This window comes from Vollenhovia emeryi, unplaced genomic scaffold (genome assembly GCF_000949405.1).
Source record: "Vollenhovia emeryi isolate VEMERY1.0 unplaced genomic scaffold, V.emery_V1.0 DF939202.1, whole genome shotgun sequence".
Classification (NCBI taxonomy): domain Eukaryota; kingdom Metazoa; phylum Arthropoda; class Insecta; order Hymenoptera; family Formicidae; genus Vollenhovia; species Vollenhovia emeryi.
The window spans coordinates 738474-750071 of record NW_011967164.1 but is presented as its reverse complement, the minus strand read 5'-3'; the positions used below and the strand labels follow the sequence as shown (position 1 = coordinate 750071).

The window sequence follows — 11598 nt, the reverse complement described above, 5'->3', positions numbered from 1 at the left end:
GTGATTAATTCTTACTCGCGCGCGAAGATTCTACGTGACTGCAGTTCGATTCCGGATATGCCGCGTGAAACTAAAGTCAGGGCAGCAGCCTTGAGCGCTAAATGCCGAGGAATTCTGATACATTGAATCACGGGGATTGGCGTGATCAACGGAAATGACATTCGAGAGGGAGTAAATACAGCTGGCTTGCGCGTACCGTCCCCACGTGGAGCCTTATGGCAAACATATTGGATCATCGTGGATGCGATACATCAGAATTCCGCTCCCGTCGTGCCGCCGCTGTCGCCACGTGACGTTCTCCATTAAATTTCGCGTAATAGGACCGACAAGATGTCGGCTAAGCGAAGGAGACCCCGCAATTTGAAAGGTCGATACTCGATTTCCGCGACACGACTTTCGTTTCAGACCCGCGCGTCTGTCGAAAAGAAAGTTAGATTTTCCTACCCGAATTCTCGCAGGTCCTTGAACGCGCGGGCATTCCAGCTCATGCGAGTAATATAACGTACATCAGAAATAAATTGCTTTTCTTCGTTTTCAAGTTTCCTTCTTTTTTTTTCGAAAAACTCGCAAGTCTCCCTTCGATGATGGACCCATTCGCGGATCCGCGGTCGCTTCTTTTCCAGATGAAGATAAATGGTCTGAAGGGAAGTAAAATAACGTGTCTTCGAAATAAGAAACTGCGGTTCTGCATAATAAAAAATACAAGTATTCCCGAGTTGAAATTTTGGTACTATTTTGACACTTTTGTGGATAATTTACACCTACTTAGCTGATCTATACATACACCTACCTAGACCAGCAATAATCTACTTTGATGACATATTTTTGTACTTTTCCCTTGAATCTTTAATTCTAAAAATTTACTTTAGCTCCTACTTAAAAGGACCTACTTTAATGCTAAATTGGCAAAAGTTATAATAGATTTAACATAGGATCAAAATTTTGACTCGGGTTGAGGAAAAGTGTTTTTTTTTAAATAAAATGTAGGTCTTTCATTGACGTAAATGTTTGGGATAAAATTGGGATTATCACTATTATTGTTAAACTTACTAATGGCACGCCAGTATGATAGAATGTAATTATCTGTAGTGTATATGTATAGAAATTCACGCTGCATTACGATAAAAAGTGAAACTGGAAGCAGTTTAGCGACGCGGAAATGTCGAGTCCACAGCGTTAATCGCGGTTGCTCGCGTTTTCTATAACAAAATGATCATCTACGAGTACACAAGGCTGAGATTATAGAACGAGAAGAAAAATAACTACGCGCATACATGTATGATAGAAGAAATAAGTAAGAAAGCTTAGTCAAAGTAACTAAAACGGACGGATCCGTTGTGTAGAATCGTCGTGAGAGCATTAAGAGATAAAATGTAAGCGTCGTGTATTTTCACCTGATCCAGTTGGCGAGACGCTCTGACGGTGTGTTTTCTTGTTGCAGTGAAGTACCTGCGGGAAGTGACGCCGTACTTCAGGAAGGCTTCGATCATCCAGGAAGTGGGCTGGGAACTTCAACGCGGTTTCCTGAGCGCGACGCCGCCGCCGCCGAAGTCACCACCGCGGGCGGATACTCGTTATCTGCCATTACAACTCTGCAGACTCACCAGAGCGCATCCCTCTTCCGATCCCGGTGAGTCTCAACAACCGAAAAGTCGATGCGTGGTTCGAGCGCAGCCCGTCCGCCGTGTAAAGATTAACTCGCTGCTTGTTGGCGGTCGGATCTCTGAGACTCGGGGTGTTTTCCCAATTTGGCGCAGTGTTAACTGAAAGAGGATTAACGCGTGCGGCGCGTTGAACATCGCAAAGCGTCTTTTATTTCGGGAGAGTCCGAAACCATGACTTTTCTGCGAGGAAGCACGGAGTACGATGATAAATGCTATGCGCGATGACATTTTTAATAGGAACGTCTCATCGTGTGTGTAGAGAAGGGTCTCCTATTATGAGATAGGCTCCTAAAATGAGATAGCAGCGGTTTCCGTTAAATTAATAAGCGTCATCTGCCGATCCCACCTTGAATTTATTACCCTTGGGGCGAAATTCGTTTAGTGAACAATTCATGGTTAATTTGTGTAATCATTGCGAGAAAAGATTTGTAATTGAATTTGGGTATTGACAAGCTGCTGTCTCAAAATAGAGGACTTTCCTCTGTACAGGGTGTCCCCGAACGTTTTGGTCGGACTTGGTGGTTTCACGGGAAATTTAATTCTGAACAAAAGGTTTCCTACAAACGTGGGTCGAAAAATGCTTCCCTGAAAAGTTAGCGCCCAGAAAACTTTTGAAATCACGGTTATTTTGTATACATTTTTACAAATATCGAAAAATGCATGTTTAAGCGAAAAGTACACCGACAAAAGTTGTGGATTTAAATTATCTTTCAAATGAGGTCAAAATGATTGCAGTACGTCCCGTAGGTTTTGAGATAACCAGTTTCAAGTGCACAAAAGAGTATTTTTGTTGGCTATCGACAGCAGAGCGACGTCGGTGGTGGTGGCGAGTGCACACCACGGTAATTGATGGTGGTGGATAAACATGTACCCTGTATATGTTTGGGCATTTGTATGATAGTTTCAGTGTCGTTAAAGCGATACAATTCACGACGGTGCTTTTACCACTGTCTTTGTTTTATCTGAAAGTATAAAGTATTAGCTTTGTGATTCGCAAATTTGGTAATCTGTTCTTACTGGAAAAGCGTTATAGCCTCGATCCTCTTATTTTGCGATTTCTGTTTCGAAATGTCCCCGAAGATCCGTCTTCCGAGTAATTTACGAAATAACTCATAAAAAAAATGGCGCATTTGTTAACGCGACGCCTCCAATTGTATTATATCTCAACGTCAACGTTCAAATCAACGAGTCCACCCCCGCGAACGAAAACAAGGAAATAAATTAGGACTCGTTAACTAAGTTAACTATAATTACTTTATTGGAGTCCTCTTTTCTGAAGGAGTATTGAGGCGATTAAGGCGAGAGCCGCCGATTACTTCAAATTTAATCTAAAACTCGGAAAGCGAGGACGCTCAGAGGAAAATAAACGCGAGGGGGTGGGATGGAAAACGCAAACGGATTGCGCGCTCTATCGTCTTGATTAACGAAGTAGTGCAATCTAGATCGTGGTTGAAGAGTTTAGGAGAATCGGGAAAGATCTCGTTTACCTATTTGCCAGGCGCAGCGACGGTGGTAAATGGCCTCGCGGCAGGATAAAAGTCCGGTCCTTCTATCGGAGACAGTCGCCTCCCTCCGTCTACGTAGTGATAAACTGGGGATGAGTTAGCACGAAGGGAATATCTCTCCCCCTTGGGCTCGTAGTGAGTTAATGAAAGGCGAATGGCTCCTTAATTCTGTAAAGCTTCTCCGTTCTTCTCTTCCCCGTTTACTCTAAGCGCGCCGTCTCCGTTCAGGGCCGCTCGTGCAAATTTTCACCTCTTGAGGATTGTTAGCGGTGTCCCATACGTGGTTGCGCCGCGGTGGTTGCGTTTTATTCGAGCGCAGGTTAGTTAAATGTCTCTATTATTTCAATTGCATTGCCGTTTACCGTGCGATCATTTTGACTAACGCTCTTTCTTACTTTATTTATCAACGCGCGTGGTAAAACTTTCTCGGAGATCAATGGTCAAGTCGAAGGGGTTTAAAGTTAAATCGAGATAAGAAACGCGCATTTGGTAAATGGCAATCGGGATTTAGTGTCCCGAATATATGAACGTAACTTCGTTAAACGGACAAGTGCTGTCGAGTGTCCTCAATAAATCTCGCTTAACGATGATAGCTGAACATCCGAGCATCGTACGGAAGCGGGACTGGCGACAAGCTAAAAGAAATCTCGAGGCGAAAGGGTTCAATCCGACCCTGGGACTTTTCTGGACCGAAAGAAAAACCGCGCGAGAGAATAGCTGCGCTGTTAAGAGGAGAGGGCAGAAGGGGAGAGAGACAAGTGCGGTTGGCGCCGAGAGGGGTGGTGACAGACGGGATGGACAGTAAGGGGGTGGCTGTGAGCTAAGAAACGCAATCAGAGACGTGCCGTATCTCCCGCCGGCATCTCGCTAAGCCGTGTCATAGAGTAACGTTTACTGATATTCCCGCGTGGCTGATATTCCTCCAATCAATCCGGTAGCGTCCGCATTGCAGTAGAAAGATTTCAGCGCCACGTAAGATGATCGGTTCTGAATCTGTTGTTTCAACAGAGACACCTCGCGGCTGGATTAGATCGATCAGATCGCTCGATTCTCGATCGTTCGGTTCACTCGTAACGACCTCGTGGACAGCGGGCGTGCTGGTCAACGGTAAATTTTACCGCCGGTGCAGTAAATTTTATGCCATTGCTGCGACGATGATTACATTCATATCGCCTCGATCGATGAACGTGAATGATAACAGTAGCGATAAATTGGACATACGTTGCACGCGCGGGCCACCGTAATCCTTTTGCGTTAAAGCGTGGGTAAAATCTCCATTGCCGAAAAATGCGATTTATGGGTATTAGAAGAAACGATCGCGTATACCGGCAAATCTCCATAGAGAGCGGCAAGTCGAACCTATCTTTGGCGCTTGCGACATTTTAAATTTGTTGGTTAATTTTTGGGTATCTCGATCTGTACAGACTTGAACTCGCATTTGCGTCTGGATGGCGCTTCGAACCGCTACTTCTGCATCTGTATTTGTCGAGAAAAGGCATTAAATTCACGGCAGAACCGACAGATGATGCCTATTGATTTAGCAGAAACCCTGCTGTCTCGTATTAGGAACTTGTCTCATAATAGGAGACTTTCCTAGATACATATTGTATTCAAGCGTATCATATTGCTGATTATGATGTTTGAGATAACGGCGCGGGACGACGGTAGATACAGCGAGAGATGGAACGCTACGTGCAAATGAGCATCTATGTAGTGCAGGCATCGCCCGCGGCAAAAGGAGAACAAAAGCGTAGTACGTCAGAGAAGGGCGTAAAAAAAATAGAGAAAGACGGTTTTGCCGGCGTTGAATGCGCGTGTTTACACGATGCCCGCGACCGCGGGCATCATTTTGCGGTTGAAAACGTTCAGTTACACTCGTCCCGCGCTGAAAACAAACAGTCAGGCCTGTATTCGTCGCCGTTTCGAAAGCTTGCTGGAGCTTTTCTAGATCATGAATTGCAAAAGCCGGTGTTCTACTAGCGGCTGTCAGCACGGTAAATCGCTGAGATGAAAATACACACGATGTTTCGCATTTGACTCGGTTAAATGGGCAGAAATGGGACTTTGGCAGAAATGGGACGATCTATGGGAATGTGCGAATTGTAATTTGTGCCACTGATCTCCTGGATTTGCAATAATGCGTCGCGGAAACGTTTAAAGTAGACTTTATTAAAGACACCTGTACTATTCAAACGAACGTAAAGTCGTTTATAGAATCCACCCCCGATTTTTCACACCGCGTATCCATTTTATACGTTTCGCTCTACGCATATAATTATATTATGTTTATATAATTTGTCGACGTATAATTTGTTGAGTCAACGCGTACAATTCGCGCTGAAATCTGAGTCTGCGTCTTGATTACATAATCTGATGCACTCCCCAATGTTAATTAATTAACAATCAACGCTCTTTGATCATTTACCCGTATAGAGTGTCCTCGTAAGCATGTGCGGCATATCAGACGGAATTGACGTCGCGACGCAAAGTCAGTAATCAAGCCCTCCCGCCGTTTCAGGCAACCTTTCGAGATCTTGCTGAGTTTCCCTCTTCAGGCATGAAGGATTCTGGTCGAAGAAGGCGGCTGCTTTGCAACCTCGCGCAAGGTAACCGCAAGTTGTGCGAAAAGCATTTCCTGTGGGAGCCTGTGCGCTCTCCCGAGGATTTCTCGAAGGAATCGTTTCCAGAACAACCTCTAGAGATAAGCGAGAGCAATACCATGATTGCGCAGATATTAATTCATCCGAGTTCCCCTAACTCCGCAAGCAATCACATTTCAGTGAATTTCGGATACATTCATAATTATAAGGAAATTACAACCTGAGAATTGGGACATAATAAACGACGTAGCGGATTGAAACAAAAAGTGAAATTTCGCTTTGCTCATATTTCGCGATAAATGATCAAAGTTCCATTGAGAAAAATATCCAATCTCTCTGTTGTTTTTTTCTTACGCAAAAGTCGATCGGCAACATGTCGGCAATTAAGAGCGTAAGTTCAAAGAACTGGCACAGTTCGTTAAGTATTTATCCCAAATCGTTAACTCTTTGCGAATCAATCCGCGTGAAACTCATCTGAATTCGCCATTCGTGCGATGGCCACAAGAATCGTCGCGAAGCAACGGGAGCCGTAATCGAGCGCGAACTAATAACGCATTGTCTCGGAGGGGATCGCGAGGTCGCTCCTTGACGACAAAGGAGAAAGGGAGAAGGGTCGAGTGAAGGTTCCGGTATCCCTGACGATTCTCGCCCGGCCGCGCCTCATTAATCAGACGGACGGCATATAGGGTGCAATTATCCGGCGGTAATTAACTTCGCAAACTGCAGCGCCCGCGAAGTCCGGGAAGGTGGTGGGCGCACACGTGTTAGGGGATGCTTCGTGCGGCGCTGGCGGAGGCGGTCGGATAGTCTGGATGGAAGGTTCTTCGTGGGTTCCAGCCTGATGGAGCTGTTCTGGAATTATACACGGGGTTAGTCCTGAAAACCGGCCGGCAGCCAGCTTTTGCCCCGGAAACTAATTTAACTCTCGCATCCTCCACTCTCCACTCTCTTCCCCCCCCCCTCCTTCTCCCCCCTGCCCCCTGCCCCCTCCCCCTCCCGGGCCCTTCTCCATCTCGCTGCTCTTTCACCTTCCGCTTCTGATTTCGACTTGCGCGATCGTCCGAGTCTGAATGTGATACACATCGCGCGGCGATCAATTTCTGCTCGGCTTCTCCCGAATTCGGCGGACCCCTTCAATGGCGAGAATCGGCTCTTGCCGTACGTTTGAGAATGTTATCCGTTGCGAGAGTAAAAAGATTTTTCCGCATTGTGCCGGGCATTTAATTAGTGGAGAGAGAGAGAGATATGTAAATAATCATTACGACCTGCAGCGTTAAAATTTTAATCTCAACTTTAATGTATTCCGCTTTTCATTACGCGTTTTGAATAGCGCGCACGATATTGCGTTTACACTTGCAGCGTGTTCTATTGAAACTTTTGCCATGTTGGTTCGTTATATTGATAATCGGATGAGCACGAAGATAAAACAAATTTCGCGCTCAACAAGATCGAAACAAGCTGTAAGTTTATCGGAGAGCAAGGAAATTAAAAGATCATCCACGGCAAACATTTCCCAACTTCTCGCTTGTCTTTTCTTTTCAATTTCTATAAGCGATACCTATTCGCAAGTTTAGAAAGAGCAGTAGATTATATCGCGATGAGAGTAGCAGCTAATCGAGTTGATTATCGCCCGCGAAAGATTTCGTAATAATGAATGCAACATTGTAGGAGATGAGTAATAGGAAAATATTCCGCGAAGGGGAATTTTTCCCACACGGAGAGAAATTTCTCCTAAAGTTTATCCCGAAAATCATGTAATCTTGAAACACCTCGAGGAATTTTATGAGAGTTTTTTTGAAATTTTAAAAACTCCAAGTTCTTAAAAATGCCACGTTGTCCCACGACCGCTTGATTTTCGGGGTAAACGTTAAAAGAAAATTCTCTCCGCGCGGGGAAAATAACGCGCTTCTAAATCGACGGCGATCGTGAGCTAATCTCATGTTTTTCTTTCTCGCCGCGGTTTCGATTTCTTAAACAGTCGACCACCGCGTCGCCTCGCACCGGCGCGCTCAGCTCGACCGCCGCACTTTTCCGACGTGGCCCTAACCGTCTATCAAAGGCCCTTCAATTCGGTTGTAACAAGAAACGGAGCTGGCCACCGGGGCCGCCGTGGAAATCACAGAGATGGAAAAAAAGTTGGGGGATGCAAAAAGGGCGGAGGCCATAGGTAACGAGCAATTGCAGGGGCCGTTATCAGTAACAAGCGGAATTGCATTGTGCGCCGAAAAGCCCTCCGGCAAAGGTCTCATTACCATCGTCATGCGAATCCCAGGCGATACAAACGAGTACATCCACACGCTCCGGCCCCCGTGTGTATACATGCAAATGGCACGTGTGGGTAGCACGGGCGTGCGGCGGTGGACACACGTGCGTGTAGTGTATCGTGTAAGTACGAGTATTATCGCGTTGTGTACACGTCGTCGCTGCAAGGGCTCCATTATACTCTGATATCGTTACGCGTACCGTGCCGGGACGGTTTGTATAAGTGATGGTCCTATGATAATGCCGTAACATTAACGACGGGGATTTTGTTACGGCGATCGTCTCTGCGGATCCGGGGATACAATGAACGGGTTAATTATTAAGGATCGAGGGCGCGGAGACACAAAGGATTCGGATGCGCGCGGATTTCTCCGTTGCGGCGAGAGTTTATCATTCGGAGATCTCAAATTCTCAGGATTTTAGAGCCCACGCGAGCAGGCTTGCGCGGTTGGTAGCGTCAGATTTTTAATAGAAACGGTGGATCTTCCGTCACAGCTTGTAAAATGTAATTGCTGATATTTAGTTCGTGGCTTGATTACGCGACGGGATAAGGCGCACTTCTCAAAAAACGAAACTTTCGAGTACTAATGAGTCTGCTTTTCTTTTGAAGCATAATTGCCAGTAATTACGACGGGCTGATATTCGAGAATTGTATTTGTTCGAATAATAATTTTCGCAGTTTGTATCGTTTCGCGTTACTTTTTGAATTTATTGAAACATTATCTGCTATTTACGATCGGTTGAAACCTATTAAATAAAATACCTTGAATGAATATAATAAATGCGAAATATAATGTATAAAATAAACGGGAATTCATGTGAAGCTGTAATACAGATTCATTTGTTAAAATCCAGTTTGTAATAACTTTTTAAATATAATTTAGAGAAGCTCGATCCGCGGAATTCTTTGAACGCAAAAATCTCTCGAATCGTTTTTTCCCCCCCAATTTTGTTTAATTCCCCTCCACTTCCCCTAATTCCTCTCTCACTTTTATGCACTTTAACGTTCAATTCTTTAAAGTAGGTCGGATCCATCGAACGCAATTGCCGGCCCTTCAAACCTTTAATCATTCGGTTTTACCGTCGGATAAAATTTTAGTCGACAAATATCTGATAAGTGTAGCTCGTCATCGTTTTTGTTTGTAGCAATTTCAAATCCGATTACCGTGATAGCGCTCGTTATCGGGGAATTCCACGGGAATCCCAACTTCTTTCAGTGTCCTCCGGTAAGTCGCGTTTACATAGTTGGACTCTCGCGTAGTCAGCTGAACACTTTGCTGCAGGTTCGTTACACCGGCAATGTAAATCAACACAACATAATAGACTCGAGACGGCACAGCCACTTCTATTAATGCACTTCAATCAACGGAAGAGAGGAAGCGGGCGTTGAAACAGAATATAATTATATAATTTTTTTTTAATTTTGTGAAAGAAAGACACGTCAAGCGCCACTTTCGTGCACGGGAGACGAATGAAAAATTTCTTCCCTTCCGAGAGCTACAATTTATAACGCGGGAATATGATGTTACGAGCGCGATTGTAAATCGCACTATAATGCGATAAAGTGTTAATTCCGTATCACAGTAAAGTATTAATTTCTATTAAAACGTTTAAATATTCAAAATAAAATTATGCCGCACGGCGTGTAATTCGTAAGAGACGTATTTACATACGCAAAACGTAAAGAGTCGGCTCAAAGTAATAGGGTAAATTGTTAAGTATAACATAAACTTTTTCAGTTGTATATTACACAAGTTTCACTTGTGCTTTCTCGCGATCGTAACGAACACAAATTTTATCGTAGAAACATACTAGTGCGCGACGATAATCCATCGACATTAATTTAAGCAACGGAATATTTGGCGTATATTTGTCTTACAATATTAATTGTATGTCACAGACACGATTTTCTTTCTACCATGCCAGGTGCGTATTGATTTTTGCTACAACGTTAAAAAATTTAAGATAAAATTATGCCACTCGGTGTATAATTCGCAAAAGACTTTCATACACGAAACGTAAAGAGTCGGTTCAAAGTAGTAGCAATAATTAAACCTATGTAAATTGTTAAGCATAACATAAACTCTTTCAGTTGTAGATTACACGAGTTTCACTTGTACTTTCTCGCGATTGTAACGAAGACAAATTTTATCATAGAAACATACTAGTACGCGACGATAATCCATCGACATTAATTTAAGCAACGGAACGTTTGACGTGTATTCGTCTTACAATATTAATTATATGTCATTGCCACGATTTTCTTGCTACCATGCCACGTGCGTGATTGATTTCTATTAAAACGTTAAACAAATCAAGATACAATTTATGCCACACGGTGTGCAATTCGCAAAAGACGTAATTTTATACACGAAACGTAAAGAGTCGGCTCAAAGTAGTAGCAATAATTAAACCCATGTAAATTGTCAAGTATAACATAATCTTTTTCAGTTGTATATTATACAAGTTTCACTTGTACTTTCTCGCGGCCGTAACGAAGACAAATTTCATCTTAACATGCCGCGACGATAATTCATCGATATTGCTTTAAGTAACGGAATATTTGACGCATATTCGTCTTATCGCGTTAAACAGTTCGTATTAGCAACGGTTCGGTGATCACGCGACGCTCGGGGGTTGTTTTTGTCGCGCGCGACGACGTATGTACGTCCGTAAACAAGGTCGCCGGCGTGTTATCAACAGCTCATTCGAGCGGCTACGCTCGAGCCGAGCGGTATCGGCGCGAGCCGCTCCGCGCGTCTCCGGAGTTTTCTTTCTTCTCGACACGCATTCGCGGTGATATCATTACGAACGGCGAGTCAATTCCGGGGCTCGATTCTCGAATTCATTCGCACGATAAACGTATGCGCAAATTCTGTTGTTACGGAAGAGTCGATTGGCTAAAAGCCACGCGAAGAGCCGATCGACCTGCAAGTTTTCTGTAAGGGTAGAATTTTCGTATTCGTTTCTCTATCGAGTGAATTCAAGAATCGAGCCTCTGTATCTTACAGTACAGCGAAAATGCTAAAAGTGAGCGGCTTTGTTCTCTTTCTAAGCGGACGATTAGGGCTGCTCACTTTTAGCATCTTCACCGTAGTGTAAGATACAGAATTGACCCCCTGTTGTCAGACCGCTCGTGGAACCGTGAGTTGCTCTGACGCGCTAAATATTATACATACGCAATTTTCTCGTGCCGATGACCCAGCGAGAAATGACTCGTCGATCGATGTCGAAACGATGTCGAAATCGACACCAGCACCGTGAAATTGACGTCGACTCGACACCAATTTGAAGGTGGCGATATCGATTCGACATCGTTTCGACAACGATCGACGAATCATTTTTCACCGGGGAGTAGATCGGCACACAAGTGACCGGTATTCGCGGATACGCGAACGCGCGGTATCCGCGAGCGGTAATAACGCGACCACTCGAGTGCAGTTCCCGTCGCGGCTTCGGGTTTCATAGATTTATTTCCCGCGGATCTAAGTATACCTGTCCATTTTCGGATCGAGAGAACGGAGTGATACCGAGAGCAACAGAGCGCCGAATCGAATGGTCGAACGG

At 44.4% G+C, this 11598-nt stretch overlaps 1 protein-coding gene across 1 annotated transcript in view; it reads left to right on the top strand.

The window, feature by feature from the left end:
• LOC105561741 (beta-1-syntrophin) overlaps positions 1–11598 on the top strand; it is a 231559-nt gene that overhangs the window by 118551 nt on the left and 101410 nt on the right. The window contains exon 2 of the mRNA XM_012011994.1: positions 1442–1630. Coding sequence (XP_011867384.1) covers positions 1442–1630 — 189 coding nt within the window. The remainder of the gene's footprint in view (positions 1–1441; positions 1631–11598) is intronic.